This window comes from Peromyscus californicus, unplaced genomic scaffold (genome assembly GCF_007827085.1).
Source record: "Peromyscus californicus insignis strain IS unplaced genomic scaffold, ASM782708v3 Scaffold_3__1_contigs__length_106647218, whole genome shotgun sequence".
NCBI classification, from domain to species: domain Eukaryota; kingdom Metazoa; phylum Chordata; class Mammalia; order Rodentia; family Cricetidae; genus Peromyscus; species Peromyscus californicus.
The window spans coordinates 48,628,370-48,650,277 of record NW_026294551.1 but is presented as its reverse complement, the minus strand read 5'-3'; the positions used below and the strand labels follow the sequence as shown (position 1 = coordinate 48,650,277).

The 21,908-nt window shown below is 49.6% G+C and overlaps 1 protein-coding gene across 13 annotated transcripts in view; it reads right to left on the bottom strand.

The window, feature by feature from the left end:
- The window catches only part of Rap1gap2 (RAP1 GTPase activating protein 2), a 230,443-nt gene that overhangs the window by 103,271 nt on the left and 105,264 nt on the right, over positions 1–21,908 (bottom strand). For 9 of the 13 annotated variants that reach the window (XR_008222175.1, XM_052756083.1, XM_052756087.1 and 6 more), the window contains one exon: positions 877–961. The exons of 3 other annotated variants lie outside the window; for them this stretch is intronic. Coding sequence is in view for 9 of the 10 variants with exons in the window: in XM_052756083.1 (XP_052612043.1) it covers positions 877–961 (85 nt within the window). In the remaining variant the exon portion in view is untranslated. Of the gene's footprint in view, positions 1–876; positions 962–10,100; positions 10,238–21,908 lie in introns of those variants that run through there. One more of the 13 variants, XM_052756084.1, reaches the window with a different exon arrangement.

The window sequence follows — 21,908 nt, the reverse complement described above, 5'->3', positions numbered from 1 at the left end:
AATGCCATGCTGCTCAGTGTGAGGTAGATACATGCCATGGGATGGAGTTTATCTGCTGTCTTTAGGGTGTCAGGAAAAGGGGGAGCCGCCCAGAGCAGCAGGGAAGAGATGCCAATTACTACTTGTGAATCATCTCAGAGCAGAGCCACAGGAGCGACATACCAACAGGCCCTGAGGGCCCTTCAGATGACACGGGAAGCAGGAGACTTCCTCAGATCTAGTCTTTACCCAACAAAGTGTGAAGGTGGGCGTTGGGGGTGAGGTGCAGCTGAGCCAACATGAGGTTGTCATCCCATGGAAGTTGGAGGTGGAGACCGAAAGCAGAAGGGCATGGAAAGGGGGCAAAGTCTCCTTTCTGGGAAGGGGAGGTCCTAGGCTTGGAACCAAAGAAAGAGCTCTCTCCAAAACAGGCAGCTTTCCCACAGAGACTGGGGTAACAAAGCCATCTTAGAGGGGCCTATCAAAAACAGGCAGACTGGCATTCAAATGCTCTCCAAGTCCTAGAGGGCCCTCCTAGCCCCCGCCTATCTCGGATGGCAGTGTCTTTAATACCCAGCCACCTTCTGTCCCCTCTACTTCATCCCATGTGGACTCCCTGTCCTCAATCCCACCATTCCACACGGCTTCTCACTCCAGCAGCCTGCCAACCCCACTGCGGCCTGGTCTGTTTCTTCACTGCCCCTTGACACAGACGCCACGTCAGCCATACTGTTCTCCCACTCCACCCGACTTAACAAGACACGGTCTTCTGAAGCGTTGGGCCCTCTGTGGCCGCACGGGGACAGAAGCAGCTGCACATGAAGCTAAAACAGCCTCGAGGCCACACGATGCTCCCAGGCATTCCCCCCATACACTTCCTGGCTCTGAGCCTCTTACCTTCATGGTTGGGGGTGCGGTGAGAGGGGGGGACAGTGGCCGGTCTGGGAGGGTCACATCCGAGCTGTTGGCCAGCTCCTGCTTCCTGCAAAGAGACCAAAGGACACAGAAGCTGTGAACAAGGGCTGTCTTGAACCTCCCCTCTGTGATCTAGGGGTAGCTGAGCCTGAAGACGTAGCGGATGATGCAGAAAACTGAAGTTGACTGCATTTCTTCACTGGAATGGACTAACATCCAAAGCAGGACTGTGGCAAGGGCAGGCCCTGGTCCATCAGGACATGTGAGTCCTCAGGGGCGTGCCAGAACCTCCAAGGATGGACCCCCAAGAATCTGCTTTACCTAGCTTCTCACATGGTTCAGATGTACCCAAAGTCTCAGAACTACCAGTTCTAAAAGACACAGGCCTAGGCTCAGAGGGAGATGGGGAAAGGGGTCATCACGTGGAATTCACGTTCCCATGGGTGCTTCTGTCCATTCGGACACGCACTACACACACACACACACACACACACACACACACACACACACACACACGCCTGCACACATGCACACGCGCGCGCGCACATACACACACCCTGGCCACAGACCCAACCTTGGGAGGACCTGCTGTGGAAGCTGCAGGTAAAACTTATTTTAGTCCATGTGGGGTAGGACCAGGTTTGAGGCAGCTAAACAGAGTTGTGTCACCATGGAAACGCTCCTCTCACATACTCCCCACTTGCCATCTGGCCCTTGCTGGTGACCAGGGAGAGCTTGTTTGCTGTCCCATCACCAGGCAGACTGCTTAGGTTGGGAGAAATCTCCACAGCGAGTTATGCAACAGGGCCATCTGGGCAGAGATGGGGGATTCCCCCAGTGGGCCAGGGACTCTGATATGCCCTGGAGGGGAGGAATGGAAAGTCAAGACAATAATCCTGAGAGCCTACAAAGATCCAAACTGAGCTGTTAAAGCTCCTAGCTTCACAGGAGCCCCACCCTGAAGCACCCAACAGGCAGCCCATTGCCCATGTCTGTGTTAAATGACCAAGACCCACCATTCCCCATTGGAGAGAACACTCTGTACCTCTTCTCAGCTCATGGCCTCCCAGTAGTAGGGACAGCCCCAATCCAGATTGCTTCATGAAGGAAACCCACATCCCCTCGAGCCATACTCCCCAACTTTCCAGAGAGAAATCCCAGTCCTTGAGCCCAAATACAGTCTCACACCAGCTCTCCAAGATCACAGGCCAAGACAGTCTAATAACACTTCTTGAGAAACCTGGCTAGGACAGGGCCATGCTGTCTATCACAGAGACCTTTGCTTTGTTTGCAGCCAGCCACCCGCTCTGTCCTCTAAGCAGCCAGACAGGGAGGCTGGTGAACATCTGGTTTGGCTCAGGATCCACATGACTCCACTAACCTCAACCCCAGCCAGCTCCCTTTCTCCCCTCCATCTGCCTGTGTCCTTACTTCTTCCTGCATCTCTGTAAGAGGATTTAAGTGGAAGCAGTCTCCTCCCTCCTAGTCCAGACTGTTATTGGCCCAAGAACCAGAAAGGACAATATTCAGCAATGTGGGGGGGGGGGGGGGGGATTGCGCGCTGCGCGCGCGCGCGCACACACACACACACACACACACACACACACACACACACACACACACACACACACCACACAAATGCAGGAGCTTTGTCTGACTCTCAACACAAGCTACCAGCCTCATTTTCCATGTGTAACTCGGCCCTGCCCTCACCTGTCTCCTGATGAAGCTGGCCCAGCCCAGCCTCTGCCCTGTGCCTCTCCCTCTGCCACTCATCCCTCTTTCAAGCAGCCACTGCTCCTCTCATGGGCCTGGCCCCTGAAAGCCAGAAAGGGGAAGAAGGAAGGTTGGTCTAGGGTGGGAAATACCACACTCGGGTACCCCAAGATAAAGATAAGGGCAACTCCCTTGGGAGCTGGGAGGCTGGCAGGGAATGGAGAAGAGGCAACTCCCCCATGAGAGAACACAGGCTGCCCTGGGCTCAACCAAGACCTTCCAGCCATGCCTTGGTAGATAGACGGTTCCAAGTACACCCATAATAGAGGCACACTCGCCATCCCTCTTGGCACATTTCTTGGCTCCAACCCTTCCTCCAATTTAAGAGCTAAATGTCTATTGTCGGTTAAACTGTGTCCCCTCGGGCTGGAGAGATGGTTCAGAGGTTAAAAGCACTGACTGCTCTTCCAGAGGTCCTGAGTTCAATTCCCAGCAACCACATGGTGGTTCACAACCATCTGTGATGAGATCTGGCGCCCTCTTCTGGCCTTTAGGCATACATGCAGACAGACCACTGTATACGTGATAAATAAATCTTAAAAAAAAAAAAAAAACTGTGTCCCCTCAAAAAGAGGGTAAGTTGACATCTCAATCTTCAACACCTATGAGTGGGGCCTTATTTGAAAACAGAGTCTCTGCAGATGTGATCGAGATGGGCCTTTAGCACGCCCCCCAGCGGCCATGTAAGAAGAGAAGGCAACTGTAAAGTTACAGACCCACGTCTCCACCAGGGCATGATGGACTTAGACTGTGAGGTGATGTGGCTGCGGGTGGAGGAATGCTACAGATTGCACCAACCGTCAGGAACTGGAAGAGTCAGAGAGGACTCTTCCCATGGTCACCAAGTGAGTGTGTTTCTACAGACATTTCCTTGGAGTCCCAACTTCCAGAACTGAGAAAAGACATGTCTGTTGCCTCTAGCCAGATCTAGCACTTGGTACCAGCAGCCCTGGGAAAGTAATAACATACCCCAGGCTCTCACCTCCACCCTTGCCCTTATGATGGAAAGATCAGAATGAAGAAGGTGAACTCCCAGCTTCTACCACGACCCCACCCCCCTACTCTGATCAGCTGAGCCCGACCTTGTCCTGCCCCAGCCCTCATGACAATGACATTTACATGCGAGCTATTGCCACCCCCAGGCCAGACCCAGCCACCAGCTGGCACAAAGATAAGATAAGGTGAGAGCTTCACGTGCAGTACAGTTCCTGCTTTTTCTCTCTCCCTCAGCAAACACATCACACATGAGGAGGTGAAACTGGCGTGATTCTATCCAGGGATAACCTTGACCACTCTCATTTGTTATAAGCAGAAGGTAAATCATTAGCAGAAGTAACAGGTTTCTTGTGATCCACAGTGTCGTGATTCTGAGAGGGGAAATTGCCCCTCCCACTGACCCAGACAAACACGAACATGCTGTAAGGACACAGGGCCCCATATTTATCCAGGAAACACATAAAGGAAGGCGCTTGTGACAGGGACAGGTGGTGGAGAGGAGAAGGGAAGAGGAAGCTGGAGAGAAGGCAGGGGGGTGAGGAGGAAGATTCTCCTCTCAGCTGAAATAGAGAGGCCTGCAGGCACTGGATGGGCAGGCAGGTCACCCGGGGGTTCACCCGGGGGTTCTGGAGGCACTGACCACTCAGCATCTCTGCTGCAGAGCCTAATGGGCTAAAGCTCTCCACTCTGAGACTGGCTCCTAGAAGCACAGGGGATCCCAGGGCAGAGGGGAGGGTGCAGGGTGGCCAGAAGGGGTCCCACCTGGCTTTAGCAAAATGCAGTCTAGGCAGATTAGAACAGAGCATCCTAGAGCAGAGATGGATTCACCTAGGTAGAGCTGGGCAGAGCCCTTAGGAGGTCCCTACGATGGCACCTCCGCATGCAGGGTCCGTGTCTCTACCCTCAAAAGGCTGTGACCTGGGCCTCTTGCAACAGCACTCGGTCTTTTGCACACCACTATGCAGTGTCCTACAGTTAGAATCAAGGGAGTCCTGGGTTCAAGTTTGGTCCTTCCTGCTACTCTGCCACAGGACCTCACCTCTCTGCCTCGGTGCCTTCAACTGCAAACACAGGAGTAGTGATGTTCTGAGGAATTAAAAGCAATGCTGTGGAATAAGAAAACGAAGTTCTGTACAAATTTGGACTAGGGTAGTAACAATATGATTCATAAAATGGTGATCTGGGACCAGCAAGATGGCTCAGTGGGCAAAGCCACAGAAGCCTCATGACCTGGGTTCAACCTCCAAGGCCCCACATGGTAGAAGAAAAGAACTGACTCCCACAAGTTGTCCTCTGACTTCCAGCTGCACGCTGTGGCATGTGGGCACACCAATGCACACGTGCACACCAATGTACACGCGCACACAAAGAGGTGCATGCACTGGAGCGCACTTAATTTAAAAAAAAAAAAAAAAACCCTGCCAGGAAGTGGTGGCGCACACCTTTAATCTCAGCACTCGGGAGGCAGAGCCAGGCAAATCTCTGTGAGTTCGAGGCCAGCCTGGTCTACAAAGTGAGTCCCAGGACAGGCTCCAAAGCTACACAGAGAAACCCTGTCTCCAAAAAAAAAAAAAAACAACCTAAGATATCAATCAATAAATAAAACAATGTGGTGATCTAGCCTCCAAGTGGAGAAAGAGAAGCAAGGAGCCAGGCTGTTTAAATGTCTTGAAAAACATTTCTGTCATCTCAAATAAAGCAACAGTCCTGGCCCCTGGAGATTTGCTCTCAGGATCATAACCACCCACTGGTTAATAATCAACAGCAAGAAAATACCCACCTAGTAACACATGGCCCTGGGGCCAGGTGCAAGGCCTCCCTCTGGCAGAGTTCTCACAAACCTTCATCTTCCACCACCCCAGCTCCCCAGCCACCCAACTTATACTGCTTTCCAAATTAGCCAAACTAGAGGAATCCAGACAGCTGTATGCTTTGACTAGCTTCTCAAGAAAATAAAACAAAAACGGATGTAAAACAAGAGTCACAGGAGCAAAAGGCAGAAGTGCCCCAGCCAATGAGTGATGGGCCAAATGCAAGCGGTCTATAAAATGGAATATTGTTCCACCATAAACAGGAAGGAGGCATGGATATACAGATGAACCTGAAAGCATAACGCTAAGTGAAAACAGCCAGTCAAAGAGAGACACGCTAGGTCAGTGGTTCTCAGCCTATGGGTCGTGACCCCTTTGGGGGTCGAACAGTCAGGGTACCTAAGAACATCAGAAAACACAGATATTTACATTATGATTCCTAACAGTAACAAAATCACAGTCATAAAATAGCAATAAAAATCATTTTACGGTTGGGGGTCACCACATGAGGAACTGTATTAAAGGGTCACAACATTAGAATGGTTGAGAACCACTGCTCTAGATGACTCCCTTTCCATGAGAGGTCCCAGAACCGGCAAACCCAAAGCCAGAATGCAGATTAGTAGTTGCCAAGAGATTGAAGGAGGAGGGCAAAGGGAGCACAGCTAATGAGTGGTTAAAATGTCCTAGAACTAGACTGCCGTCGTGATTGCACAACCCTGTGAGTGTAGTGAAGCCTAGAGAACTCCATATACTTTCCAAGGGTGAATTTCAGGGTATATGAATTACATCTCAATTTGTGAAAAAGGAACAAGCAAAAGGGAGCCGGAGGTTCCTGCTGCTTAATTTCCTCTCCAGCTGCCTTTGGGTCCACTAGGCCCCAAGCGACGAGTGTGCCCTTGCTTTGCGGCAGAGGTGGTGAACACACATGGTGCAGGACCCTTCCTTTCCCACAGTCAGCACTCTCAAGCACCTGCAGCTCAGTCATGCATTCGGAGAGATGTTCGAGCTACAACTTGTCACATGTCCCACCCTACAGAGCTAAGTAGACCAGAAACGATGGCCTAAAAACGGGAACAAAAATCAAATGCTCCAAGAGAAGCCAGCCTGAGAAACAGACAGGGGAGGGAGAGGTGGCTTAGAAGTCAAGCTGAGCTCTGGTCCCGGTGAACAGCACCCTCCACCTCTTGATGTCTTTGCTCACTCCTCTGCAGAGCAGATAGAATGGGTGAACTGACTCTTTTTTTTTTTTTTACTCTATTTTTTTTTTATTTTTTTATTTTATAATTTAATTTAATTTTACATATCAGCCATGGATTCCCCTGTCCTCCCTCCCCCAGCACTCCCCCCAGCCCACCCCCCCCCCATTCCCATCTCCTCCAGGGCAAGGACTCCCCTGGGAATTCAGCTCAGCCTGGTAGATTCAGTCCAGGCAGGTCCAGTCCCCTCCTCCCTTCACCCAGGCTGAGCAAAGTGTCCCTGCATAGGCTCCAGGTTCCAAACAGCCAGCTCATGCACCAAGGACAAGTCCCGGTCCCACTGCCTGGGGGCCTCCCAAACAGTTCAAGCTAATCGACTGTCTCACTTATCCAGAGGGCCTGATCCAGTTGGGGGCTCCTCAGCTATTGGTTCATAGTTCATGTGTTTCCACTAGTTTGGCTATTTGTCCCTGTGCTTTTTCCAATCATGGTCTCAACAATTCTCGCTCATATAATCCCTCCTCTTTCTCGAGTTGACTCTTGACTCCTGTTCCCTCTACAGGAATAGACTTCATGCGAGCCGAGAATCATGTGGTCACTGGACAGGCTGGGCAGAGCACAGACAGCATGGACTAGGTAGTGGAGGCTGAGGGTTCATGCTCAAATAAGTCTACCAGAAGTCAGGCGTGGTGGTGCACGACTTTAATCCCAGCACTCAAGAGGCAGAGGCAGGAGGATCTCTGTGAATTTGAGGCCAGCCTGGTCAAGTTCCAGGACAGTCAGGGCGACACAGAGAAACCCTGTCTCAAAAAGAAGAAGGGGAGGGAGGAAGGAGAAGAAGGAGGGAGAGGAGAAGCAGCAGCAGCAGCAGCTACTTGCCAGGCCATGTGCAGAGACCCAGGACTCAGCAGCATGCTCACGCAGCCCTCATTCCAGCATCCAGACATGCTGGGATATCATCATGGGTGGGAAGCGAAGTCTTCGAAAGACCATGCTAACTGCAAGTTGAGAGTCAGGTTCCAGCCCTGAGGGAGGGAGACAGGAAGTTCATGAGCACCAGTGTGAGTGTCGGACGGGCCTGGACTTGACTCCCAGCATCCGCACTGACTAGCTATGTGGTCGGTTTATTTCCCCTCTCTGCCTCTCAGCTTCCTCCTCTGAAGTGGAGCTAGTCTCCCGCGCCTGACATTTTCAAAAAGGCTTGGAAAGCCCTCAACACAGTGCCTGGGTGTGGGCAGCAGAAACACAATAGATGACGGCTGTTGCCCCAACTGGAAGCAGCAAGTCTGATGGAGAAGGAGCAGGAAGCCAGTCAGGGAGCAGAGGTGGACAGAGACAAGAACAAATAAAATCTGGGTAACTTGGATGTGGGTGCTCCTGAGTCTAGAAGGCTGGGTGTGAGACCCCCACTCCCACCCTGGCAGAAGACAGAGAGAGTGGCACAGATACCATGAGTGGGCACAGCGGCCAGGCATTTACATCCGCCCTGCTATGCTGGGGCCAATGTAGAAGAAGGGCAGGACCCCCGAAGAACTAACAGTGTGGAGAAGGCAGCGGCAGGAGATCCGGGAATGAGAGGGTATGTGGAGGAAGCCCTCTTGATGAACCCTACAGGATGGGACAGGTATTGCTCACATACTGGCACCCAGCAGAGTGGACCTAGGTCTTCCATCTCATGCTCATGTACAGTCTAAGGTCACCTCAGAGATCCAAAGCACAATGGTGGACCTTTGGTGACTTGAATCTCTCCCCAACGGCAAACCCCAGCCCAAGTCAATTCCACGGTTCATGGATACAGAGACCAGCAGCACCGGGGAGAAACCTAGATGTCACCGGACAGCTTAATTATATAGTCCGAGAATAACGGAGATGCCTCCCTCATCTTCTTCTACAAGAAGCCAGCTCAGGCTGAGCATGCCAGAAATGGGCAGCCACAATCCCACTACACATTTGCTGACAGGCATTTACAAAGCACCAACTGAACAGCAGGGCCCTGTGTAAAGGAAGAGAAGAAGAGGGAGCTAATGGAGCTCACAGGTCCCCATACGGTGTGGACAAACAGCAAAGGCCCAGGCTGGGGAGAAAGAGGCCCAGGGCTGCACAAGAGGTAGTTAGGTATGCTAGGCATAGACTCAGCTAAAGGCCACACTCAAGCAGCAAGAAACATCAGCATCTGGGAACCTGGGGAAGCTTGCCGAAGGTCAGGCGGCTGCAGCATCTCTTCAGATGTGTGGGTTACAGATGGCTCTGCCCTTTCCTGAAGAACCTTGAAGCCCTAAACTGGGACAAGGGTAAGAAAAGGAGCAGCCAGAAGGCACAAGACACAACAGGACCAATGAGCCATGGAGAGCCAGCTGTGAACCCCCCCATCACCACCCGTGGGGTACCCACATAGGCAAGTCATCACTCCCTGAGAAGGGGAGCCTTTGTTGAAGAAGCAGCTCCTAGGGCTGACCAAAGCATTACCGCTCACACGTGAGCAGGCGGGAGCTCCAGGGGTCCAGTGAGGACCTCAAGTCACAGCATGGATGTGAGAGGGGTGGGCTCTGCAGCCCAGTTCTCTGACACCAACTGCACCGTTCTTTTCGTTCACCATGAGAAATGCATCTCAGCCGGGCCTGTGTGCCACTGCAGGGGTGAAGGGGAGCGGCAGCTTGTGCCCTCTCTGGCCCTCTAAGCTTGAGTTTTGGCAGTCAAGGCAGGCTGCCTCTGCATAGTCAGGACGTCTGGGTTATTTCCAAGTATCCAAGATGATCCAGGCAGACGTGAAAAACACACCATCCTAGTGGTACTCTACACCCACAGGAAGGAAACAGAGATACGTAACGAAGTTCCCTGAGGTCCAGGGAAGAGAGGGCCTACTGGGAGACAAGCTAAGGCATCAGAGAGGAAGCGACAGCTGTCTTCCACAGGCTGACACCAGCAATCCACCAGGGCTTCTATTAGCTACTCACCAACGTCCTTTGGAGGAACTATTATTGGCTCCATTGTGCTGATGGGGAAACTGAGGCTCAGAGAGGTTAAGTAACTTGCCCACGGTCATGTTACTGGAAAGTAGCAGAGCAAGCCTTGAACTAGGGTAGTCTGGCTCCAGAGTCCATGACCCTGACCACCACCAGCAAAAAGGGGGACTTCCGTGTCGCACTGCTTCCCTGCATGGGGTGCATGCAACCCTGCTGGCTCCCGAGATCGTGTGGGACAGTCTGCATTGCAACACTCCCGGCTTTTACAGGAACCCGTTCAGAGCAGGCCATGCTGGTTGTCCTTTTATGGTAATGGCTCAGAGTTGCCTTCAAGAGCGGGTCCATTAAAGCAAAACAGACCCAGTTAAAGGGAAACTTTGAAGAACGTGACAGGAACGGGGAAGGGGGGTCTAAGGACAGCAGAGTAGGGGAACACAGGCGCTACGCAATCTTAGCTCTACCTGGCTGGTCTCCAAAGCAGGGTCTGGGTGTTCTGCCTGTCTCCAAGGAGTGAATTTCGGGGCAGCAGAGAAGAAGGCTGGAGGCAGAGAGGAAGGAAATGGGAGGAGCAGACTGTGCTCATGGCCAAGGGAACGAAAGCATCTGACTCCTAAGACGTTACAGGGCAAAGCTAAGGGCTCATCAGCTGCAGGTAGGGGAGAAGACAGTTAAACAGCAAAAGAGCCAGTTCTCAGAAATATGCCTAATGGCTGCTTTGACCATGATGCACGAACAAGGAAGAACAGGGTTTGCAAAAGGCAGATGATAAGGCAATTGCTTCAGACACGGTGGGATGAAGAAAGCACCGGACCCTCGCCAGAAGCAGAGTCCAGAAGCACAGAGGTAGAGGAGGGGACCATGAGAGGAGAGGAGGCCCCAGGAGGCACGGTAGGGCTATAAAAGCAAAGGGAACAGTGAGGAGCCAAGTACCAAGGAGGGCACAGCAGGCAAGTCACCTGCTAGACCAGAGCTCCATTTCCCCGGCACTTAAGACATCCCTACCCAGCTGCACCTGTGCCCTGCAGCCCTCGCCACATCGTTTGCAAAGTGCCAGCGGGGCAGCTTTCCTCACGTGGTTAGCGCCTCTGTTTGCCACTACCTGGCCTCAGCTGAGAACTGCGTCACGGTCCCAGCAAAGGCAGCCAGCTCGCAAGGTCACAGACAGCTTCAGACTCCAGCACAAAGGAACAGGATATCAGCATTTTCCCCAGCTGGCAAGCATTTTTTAACCTGGATGGCAAGGGTAGGAGTGTTCATTTTATGATTCACTCAGTCTGAGTGTATGACATTTATCACAATGAAGTATCACTTGTAAATAGTGATAAGTATGTTCCTTCACTTCCGTTAGGAAATAGAGACAGAGATATCTTCTGCTCAGAATTCTGTAATGGACATGTCAGACTGACCACATGCATTTATCTCACATCTTCCAAACCCCTGGAAAACAGCAAGAAAAAGGTCTGAATGTCTAAAATAAATATAACAGAAGAGGAAGATCTGGCCTAGGAAAGAAAGGGTACTCAGAAGATGGGCAATGGGTGCAAGATGGGAACTGGCCATGTTAAGAAAGATGTAACTGAAAAGAGAGGATGCCTCACCCCAAAGAAACCCGAGAAGGTACCAGGCCCTGCACCTAAGATGTAGAACCAAAAGATGGAGAGAGACCATAGATACTAGAAAGGCTGAGTCTGTTGGAGCCCCTCCCCCAGCTACTTCCCCCACTAGCCCGATGATGCCCCCCAACCCTACCACAGTGGGAAAGTGAACTATCATTGAGAAAAGGTAGATTTCTCTCACGGGTAGATCAGCTTGCGAACAACCACTATCACCCCATTACTGTGCAGGAAGCCCAGAGGCCTCGAGCCGACGTCCCCCCACGAAGCTTTGCTTCCTAGCATCTCACTCTTGGACACAGAGAGAAAGGCGAGGAGGACCTGAGGAAATCTCTAACATGGTGCCAAAATAAACAAGAGGAACCTTAAGGAAACAAACAATGGGCGGAAGCAAGGGGACCTTCAAAACCACCAGGAATTAATATCCTCAGAGAGGTAGGACAAGACCTTTGTATCCGTGACACATGGAGAAAATGTTATAGAAATGGAATGGTCAGGGCACAAGAAAAGGGATCATGGGGAGCAGTAAAATAACGGGGGACCGGAGGTTGTAGTTTAGTAGTCGAGCATTTGCCTAGCCCTGGCATATGGGGAGGAGGGTAATGGAGAAGAGAATAAGGAAGGGAGAATGAAAATACTAGAGGATTTAATATTTGACTAATGAGTTCCAGAGAAAGAGATAATAATAATTTAAAAAAAAAAGGCCTGGGAACATTAGCCAGAGTTGATCTCCTGGTGAGGCACATCTCTTGATAATGATGCCCTTGGATCCTTTTGTTTAAATTTTGACCAAGACAATGGAACTGAAATACCATTACTTAACTTCCATGGCTGAGTCACAGGAATTCTCGAAGCTTCCACCTTGATCTCTAGGAACATTTACTCTAGGGAAAGCCAGCCAGCAGGTGAGGACTCACGGGTAAGACTGCCCTGCTGAGCCACTCCACACAGAGAGGTTGTATGCAGAGACACACACGGCCAATTCCCAGATGTTCCAAATGCCCTAGTCCCTGGCACAGGAAGAAACTATCTTGGACATTTTAGACCCAGCAGATGCCACAAGGATGAGAACCTGGGAACTGAGTCAGAGCCAAAGCCTCTAACGTATGTCCTCAGTGGAGCGTCCAGGCTACCTCCAACGTCTGAGCCAGAAAGACGAGGTTCCAGACATAGCGAAAGTAGACTGGCAGCTGGGTAGTGGTGGCACACGCCTTTAATCCCAGCACTGGGGAAGCAGAGGCAGGTGGATCTCTGAGTTCGAGGCCAGCCTGGTCTGAAGAGTGAGTTCCAGGGTGGCCTGGACTACACAGAGAAACACTGTCTCCAAAAAACAAAAATGAGAAAATAAAAGAAGAAAAGAAGGCAGAGACTGGCACCAGCATGCATCGTCCATGTGCCCCAGCGGAATCCCCAGACCACAGAAAACGAGCACAGTAAAATGATTCTTCTACCATAACAGGAGAAAAGTATCAGAGACACGAAGCAAGAACACCGCCCAGGGCGGATGGAGGGTCCAGAGTCTCTCAGTCCAAGTGCCCAGGACAATGATGACACAAGATCTACCCAAAGACTCAGGACACGCGGATAAATAAAAATCCAGTGGCTCCAGGGAATAAATATCTATGCAGAAGAATATGAATATATGTCATCTCACTTTGCAATGACAGCTTTAGAATATAAGGATATAAAACTTTTCAAAATGATTTGATTATAAAATTTTATACCCAGGCTAACTAGCAACCAAATATGGGAGTTGAATAACGACATTCTAAAACATCTTTTTTTGGAACAAGAGCTCCGAAAATTTCTTATCTCCTTTCTCGGGAGGCTTTATTATTGAGAAGCAACCATCACTTCAAGGATGGAAGGTTCTAGAAATAACATCCCTTGCTGGAAAAAAAAAATATGTAGAGTATCTAGTAGGTGCAAGCTTTTAAGGGAAAACCTAATAAAACAATTATAATTGAATAAATTATGATGATAAAACAAATAAAGGCAAACACATAGGAAACTTTGTTATTTTAGAATCCAGAAACATGAATTAACCCTTAGTTCTAAGAAAAATGAAAAGTTACCCACAAAAGGAAATTTCATTGTAGTTTGTTCTGTGGTTTGTTAACAATATTTACACTGTCACAATAAGTAAACACGGACTACTGAATGGACCAAAGACTGGTGTACCAGGAGGATACTGTGTGTTGAGGGGTCTGTGTCTCGACCACACCATCACTCCACTCTGCTCTAAAACCGTCTCCCACATCTTAACTCTTCTGAGCAAGGGACATCAAACTAGGGGTTTCCATCACTGGTTGAAACTCAAAACAGTCACATGATGATGACTCAGCACTTCAAGGTGGCCATGTCTGGTCTAGCCCATTGACAAGTTATTCCTCATCTGTGAAACTTTCACTTCTTAGAGGGACGGACGGATGCTTGTTTCCCAGTCCTGAGGCAGAGCATGAGGCCCATGCTCTTGTTTGCCTTTCTTTACTGTGGTCATTGGTACGTCACTGGCAGACACATGTCAAGGGCGAGGGGCTCCACCTAGGACCAAGCAACCAAGCACTGAAAACTCAGCCTAGCCGGGCGGTGGTGACGCACGCCTTTAATCCCAGCACCCGGGAGGCAGAGGCAGGTGGATCTCTGTGAGTTCGAGGCCAGCCTGGTCTACAGAGCAAGATCCAGGACAGGCACCAAAACTGCACAGAGAAACCCTGTCTCAAAAAAAAAAAAAGAAAAGAAAACTCAGCCTATAGTGACCAGGACTGCCACCTCAGCTTAATAACATGCTCAGAGCCACCACCCATGAGTCAAATCCAGGGAGAACAAAGCTCTGCCTCTTCCAGCGCTGACCTCTTCCTTTCTAGGGAAGGAATAATGAGAGCCTGCAGGGGCTCCAGCAGATCTTGCCATACTCTGTGGCTGGTGCATTAGGGAAAAGGTTTGGCAGACTAGACCACCACTGGATAAACAAGACTCAAAACGATAAGCAAAGAGCCACACTGGAGGCCCCTGCCTTGCCCTTCAGCTGGTCTATCATGGGGATTCCAATGACTGTCTGGCCCCAGCACGATGCCTGGTACTGAATGAAGTGGGAATGAATGGTACTGACAGCTAGGGGACTACGTGGACTCCAACCCCCACGGTAAATGGTCTGCCCACTACCACTGCCTCAGTCAAGCGCAACAGTATAAGGCAGAGTTCACCCCCTTCCCTGCCAGTGTGAACTGTTATTAACCTCAAGTCTCTCCTCAACTTCCTCCTCTCCATAGCTAACTGCAGAGATAACAGGAGTACCTTCCCTATCCCCCATCAGCTAACATTTACCTACCACTGTGTTCAAGGCTTTGAGTATACTATTTCATTTGATCTTTTCAACAGCCTATGGCACAGGCAGAAAATTATTCTCCCACTTTATAGAAGAAACCAAGGCTCCCAGAGTCTAACTGCCACAATAAATAGGTAGCAGATCTGGGACTTGAAAGGACAGTAGAAGACAGATCTTAATGGACTCCCCTCTGCCCAGGTCTGCTAGAGCCCGGGGGTCATTCATTAACCCCTCTGTCCAGAGAAGGGTAGCTCAAATGCCTTAGGGACACCTTCCTAGACAGCCTTGAGGTTCAAAGCAATGCTGCTTAGGGAAGGACCTGGGATAGAAATCACCTTTTCCATCTTTTTTTTTTCTTCCTTGTTTTGAGACAGGGTCTTATTATATAGACTAGGGTGACCTGGAGCACACAGAGATCTACCTGCCTCTTCCTCTAGCGAGCTGGGATGAACTAAAAAGACATGCATAACCACACCCAATATCTTGTTTTAAGAGAATATTCTTTTTAAATTACTTCATTATTATGTATATGAGTGTCTTGCCTGCGTGGATATGTGAGCATGTGGGTCCCTGGTGCCTGCAGAAGTAAGAAGACACAGATGGCTATGAGCTGCCATGTGGGTGCTGGAAATCAAACCTGGGTCCTCTGCAAGAGCAGCAAGCGCTCTTAACCGCTGAGCCATCTCAACAGCCTGAGAATGGTACTTTTCCATTTGTTAAATGCCTATCAAAAGTCTTTTCAAGCCGCAGAAGCCCTGAACTTCACTTAGGAGACAACATCTGGAAGACTTTTGAGTTTGAGCCCCATAACCCCTGCACTTCACTTAGGAAACATCTGGAAGATTGTGAGTTTGAGCCCAGACTGAGCTTCACAGTGAGACTTGTCTCAAAACCATAAGGGCAGAGAGAGGATGTAGCTTGTAGTAAAAAAAGTGATTCTCAACCTGGGGGTCAAACAACCTTTTCACAGAGGTCACATATCAAGTATTTACATTACAATTCATAACAGTAACAAAATTACAGTTATGAAGTAGCAACAAAAACAATTTTATGGTTGGGAGTCACCACAACGTGAAGAGCTGTATTAAAGGGTCACCGCATCAGGAAGGTTGAGAACCACTGGAGTAAAGCATTATTTGCCTGATAGGGTGAGGCCCTATTTCTGACCTTTACATCGTCTTTTAATTTTTTTACATGTATTTATTGTAGAAGAGGGCACCCACGCGCCGTGGTGCAGGCAGCAGTAAAAGGACACCTTATGAGAGTCGGTGCTTTCATGTCATCATGTGGGTCCCTGAACACAAACTCGGGGTCCTCGGGTGTGGCAGCAAGCATCTTTACCTGCTATGCCACCTTGCCAGTTCCCTGGTCCATCTTCACATTTCTGTTGTAAATATTAATAGATACTCATAAGGGAAAGTTTTTTTTCAGAGGACCCAGGGGCAGCTAATAAAGTAGCCTAGGTGGGGGTGGGGGCCCTGTCACATCTGCTTTCTGTTTTTCTGAAGTGACATGTCACACTATAGGGTCGGGCCCCAGAAAGCAGAGCCGGCACCTGCCACAGGGAATCAGGGCTAAGAAAAGACTGCCATTTGGGGCCTTCCTGCTGAATCATTTCTAGCTGCCCTGGTCACTTAAGTGACAAAATGATACATCAACGTCAATAACGCTGAAGGGTCTGCCTTAGAGGCAGGGTTCTTCTCCCCCAGGGGCACTGGAGGCAGTCTCAGCAGGCAGCTGGAGCCACTGAGAATGAAGGATCCCTGCCCAGGGCCTCTGTCTCCCCCTCCCAGATCCACTCTGTGCCCCAGTTTGCAAGACCAACTGATGACAGGAAGAGGCCATTCCTAGGCCAGCCAAAAAGTTATCCAAGCAAACAGGCATAGCTTCGATTAGTTCCCCTAATCAAGGAACTCAATGCAGGCACAGGAGGGAATCACAGAGCCTCTTCCCACAAGAGGAGCTAGTCACAGCTTCAGGACTCAGGGGGGGCACAGGACCTCAGCTCTGCTGGCCTCTGGCATACACGAGTTCAGCCCCACAAATCACCTGGCTTCTTGGAACATCTGGAGACTATTTGTGGAGAGAACTCCTGGATGGGTGCCCCAGGGGAAGGCATGAAGAAGTCTTCCAGGCAGATCCTTCCAGAATTGGGTCTATTTACATACCAGGCTGTGGGCACTCAGAGCTGGGACTGCCTCGCCATCTCCTTGTGGCTTCCAGGGTGCATTCCTACCCTCAAAAAAAAAAACCTGTCTGCTCATTTGCATATAACCTGGGCACATCCTCTCATCCACTTTTTGAATGTTTTACTATTTTATGTGTGTGGGTATTTCGCCTGCGTGTTTAAGAACCATGTGCATGCCTGGTGTGTAGATGGCAGAAAAGGGCATCAGATCCCCTGAAATTAGTGCTACAGTTATGACCTACCAAATGAGTGCCAGGAACCAAGCCCATCTCCTCTGGAGCAGCAAGCAGTCTTCATAATCACTGGGCCATCTCTCCAGTTCCTTCCCATCCACTTTAAGACGTCTCTACCTATCATGCCTAACACAGGGCAAATGTATGGAGTTAAGGAAGCATGGGGAAAAAAATCTGCACATAAGCAGTCAAATTGTGTGTGTGTGCGTGCGTGTGTGTGTGTGTGTGTGTGTGTGTGTGTGTGTTTCTGTGTGTCTGTGTGTGTCTGTGTGTTTTCAAATATATTGAATCTATGGTTGGTTGAGTTCAGGAATGTGGTCGAAGCTATAACCATTTGCAGTGACCGTGTTTATGAGTTTACTACGGTCGGTTTACTAACTGTGTTTATGTGTTTACTAATGCAGTTCTGTGAGGCTGATCAGGATGAAGCATGAAGGTTCCTCTCATCTAGGGAGGAGGTGGCTGAGGCATGGCAGAGGCTGCATGCTAGATAAAGGAAGTGCACCTAGTCAGTGGAGGAACTGCACCTTGAAATCCAGAACTCTAACTAGAAGGCTTGGCCTGAACCACCTGCTTATGCTGGGTGGAAGGAAGGGGTGAAGGGAGAAAGGAGAGAATGGACAGAAGCACCACGCAACTCCTGAGCTCTGTGTTCTCTCTGGACCCTCTTCCTGTTCTCCCAGCCCATAGCAAGACACTCCACTTAATGCTCTTGGTTACATTTACACTACATCGCACTTAGTGCCCTTGGTGTGCACTTACACTACATCATACTTAGGGCCCTTGGTGTGCACTTACACTACATCACACTTAGGGCCCTTGGTTACACTTACACAACATCACACTTAGTGCCCTTGGTGTGCACTTACACTACATCACACTTAGGGCCCTTGGTGTGCACTTACACTACATCACACTTAGGACCCTTGGTGTGCACTTACACTACATCACACTTAGGGCCCTTGGTGTGCACTTACACTACATCACACTTAGTGCCCTCTGCTCACTCGTGGCCAGAAGAAAGTAGTTCTTACTTGCAATTCAAACTAGAAGCGTCCACGGATGGCACCCCGTGCTCCTCAGACCTACAGGCACACACACCTCGACAGTGCTGAATCATCAGTTCCAGTCTGGCCCAGCAAAGGACTCATCCCTTGTCCCTGGGGAGAGGAATTAGGCAGAGGCTGCATCTGACAGGATCCCACTGTCCGCCAAGGCCAAGGAGTGACCGCGACATCCTTCCCAGTTCTTTCTGTGTCTCCAAGACTGGCTGAAGTCTCCAACCTCCTGGGTCTCTCTCTCTCTGGACCGGAGGGTGACCCAGGAGCAAAGGTAAATGACTATTCACCCGCCCATCAGAGTCTCAGAGACCAGGGTGGCAAGGACCCCAGCCACATGGCAGCCACCTGGATTGTACGCCACTATACCTACAGCCAGCAGGCACAGGGCCGACTACTGCCCACAGCTTAAAATGTAACACTGAAGCAAAACATCTTTATCTTGCTCTGAGCTACAGATGGGACAGATAAATAAGAGTCATAAAAACGTGTTTGTTTTGGAGACTTAGAGCACACAGGAGAGAGAAGGAGGAGAAAATCCGAACAGAGTCAGAAGTGAGAGGAGTGTGGGCAGGGTGGAAAGATGAGGAACAGACAGAAGATTTGGGAAACTGCCCATGAGGTCATCAGACCACCCAAAAGGCCATTTCTCCAGCCCCTGGCCCACATGTCCCTCCAAGAGTTGACAGATCTTGAAATGAGGACAGAATGGAGGTCAGACAGTGACAGGACATCTGCTTAACACACACAAGAGCCCGGTTCACACCAGCACCATCAAAAGGAGGAAGAAAGGGCTGCAGAGATGGCTCAGTGGTTAGAGCACTGGCTGCTCTTCCAGAGGACCTGGGTTCCATTGCCATCACCCACAGGGCAGCTCACAACCATCTGTAACAAGAGTCCCAGGGGATCCAACATCCTCATCTGGCCTCCTTGGGTACCAGGCACACACACGTGGTACACAGACATATGCGCAAACAAAACATCTATGCACATAAAATAAAATAATATTTTTTTTACTTTTCCTGATAAGGAAAAAAAGAAAAAGTAGTCTTTATAGCTTTTGAATATCCAGCCCCAAGGTCACCCTGCAGTCTCCAATAGAAGGCAGCTGCCAAAGGCCACTCCTAGGCCCTTCTCTCTGAGACCAAGGACACTACTAAAACAATCCTGAGAGGTGCCCACAGTATAGGCACAAAGAGCATCAAAGTCCACATTCCTTCTCCTAGAATGAATCTAGCATTTGTCCCACGGAATAAAGTACACACTATGAGCCAGCACCAGACTAACCTCTGGGGACATGACATAAATAGGTCATGCTGGAGCCTCTGCATCCCTCATGATGAGCCGTTACCATCACATGGTTCTCACCACCTCCTCGACTGCTCCCACCTCTCTACCTATTACCACCGCCATGTTATCATCTCTCACCCAGGCAACAATGGCCATACCCTAACCTATATGTACCCCAACGCAATCCATTCTCCAGGAAGGAAAGACACAGTGATCCTTCCTAAAGGAGAAGCTGATGCCACCCTATAGGATGGCCATAACTTCAAACAAACAAACAAAAAAAAACACACAAACAGAAAATAACAAGTGTTGGCAAGGACATGCAGATAAACGGGAGCGCATACAAGGCTAAAGGAATATGAAATGGCGCATCCTCTTTGGAAACCAGTTTGGCAGCTCCTCCAAAGTTAAACCCAGAGTTACCATGTGACCCAGCAGTTCCATGCCAAAAGAATTAAAAACAGGTGTTCAAACAAAAAACGTGCACATGAATGTTCATAGCAACACTATAAACAGCGGCTAAAATGTGGGAACAACCCAAATGTACACGCATGGGTAGATGAATCAACAAAATGTGGTATAGCCACACAACGGGCTATTATTCGGCCTTTAACAGGACAGACAGTAGCATGATAGGTCATGGCATGGTGAACCGCCAAAATGTTATGCTAAGTGAAAGAAGCCGACCACAGTAGACCACAAGTCGTATGATTGCATTTACTACAAGATGCCCAGACCAGGCAAAGCCATTGCGTCAGGAAGCAGAGAGGTACTGCCAAGGGCAGGAGGGAGGAGGGAGGGGAGTGCCTGGGAGGAGGAGAATTCCTGTTCGGATGATGAGCTCTGGAGACGGATGGAGGTAATAGTTTAAAGCATCTAGATACTAGAATAAACAACGCCACAGTAATGTGTATCAATAGACGTTTAAAATGGGACATTGCATGTGATGTGAATTTTACCAGGACAGAGAAGGAATGTTTGCCTGGCATCCCAGCACTCAAGAAGCTGAGGGAGGAGGATCTCGAGTTCAAGGCCTACCTGGGTCACGTGTTGAATTCAAGGCTAACCTAAGCTACATAGCAAGACCCTATCTCAAAAGACCAAAGGGAGAGAAGTAAAAGTGAAGCCAACCGGTCTTCCCCCTCCAATGGCTCTCTCCATCCTTAGAATTAAACTCAACCTGAGACACTCAATGCCCCCATCCTGCTTCATCTCCCATCCCTCCTGCCTGCTCTCCTCATCTAGCCAGGCTGAGTGACTGCTGACTCCTCAGGCTGGCCATTCTCATGGTTACATCCATCTGCAGCACATGCTTCTCTCATTCCCATAGCCACCATTCTCCAGATTTTGTCTACCTCTGTCCTGTTCATCTCTGGATCGCTGATGCAATGTCGCTTCCTTGAGATGTCATGCAGGGGTGTCTATTCTGGGCCCAGGTGTTCTCTACCGCTGCTGTCTCCCCATCCCCAGCCCTTGTAATGACCAGTCCAGTGTCTGTCTTTCTCATTGGACAATGAGTACTAAGCATGGAGTAGTCTGTCTCATTCCCTCTGGGTCATCAGCATACGCTAGCTTTCAGTATCAAGCCAAGGAGAAGGACCAGGGAGCAGCAGAATCCTTCACTCTAAGGGCTTGGAGACCAGGCCAAACCAGGTGCATTGCAGGAGGAGGGCGGGGGGGGGCGTGAACCAGGCCAATGCGTGGCTGGCTGTGCCTGGTCAGCAGGGATGGCTTATAACCTTGTGTGCATGAATGTGTGTCACACACACACACACACACACACACACACACAGGTGTAATAAAAATAAATGTAGAACAGTCATAGCATAAACCATCTTAGCCATTTTAAAATAAACTCAGTGCCATAAAGGATGTTGTGGCCCAGTCCCAGTGGATACATTTACAGAAGACTCCCACACCTAAAGCTCAGGGATCATTGGAGAAGAGGGGCTGGGAAGACTGCAAAAGCCAGAGCAACAAATAGGAAGTTTACTGTGAGCTTATGTCTCCTAGAAAACTCAGAAGCTGGATCCATCAAATCTCACTAACATGGCTGCCTACACATGACCTACCAAGGAGGACACCAAGAGACAGGCTAACATGGGAGGGGGAAGCTCATGGGTCCTCAAGCCTAGACAAAGAACGACAGGCAAGGAAGGAGTGCTGAGAGCGGGAAAAAGTCCTCCCCGTGGACAGCACTCCCATTCAAACGGTCAGCCCTGGAAACACACACACAAGCAATACTACACAGGCTGAACCGGCTATATTTAAGAATAGATGTCTATACATATTCATACATGCATAGAATAACAATTAATGAAAAAAGAGGCCATGAATTTGAAAGACAGCAAGGAGAGGTATATATAGAGAGGGAGGAAAAGGAAGGAAGAAATGATGTAATTATATTCTCAAAAATAAAAATAAATGTTCAAGTGTTAAATGAATATATTTTTTAAATGATCACGGTGTTGCGCAGCCAGGCATCACTAATGTCTAATTCCAGAACTGCCTACCCACCATCCTGACAGGAAGTTGGTCTGTTAATATGTGAATAGCTAA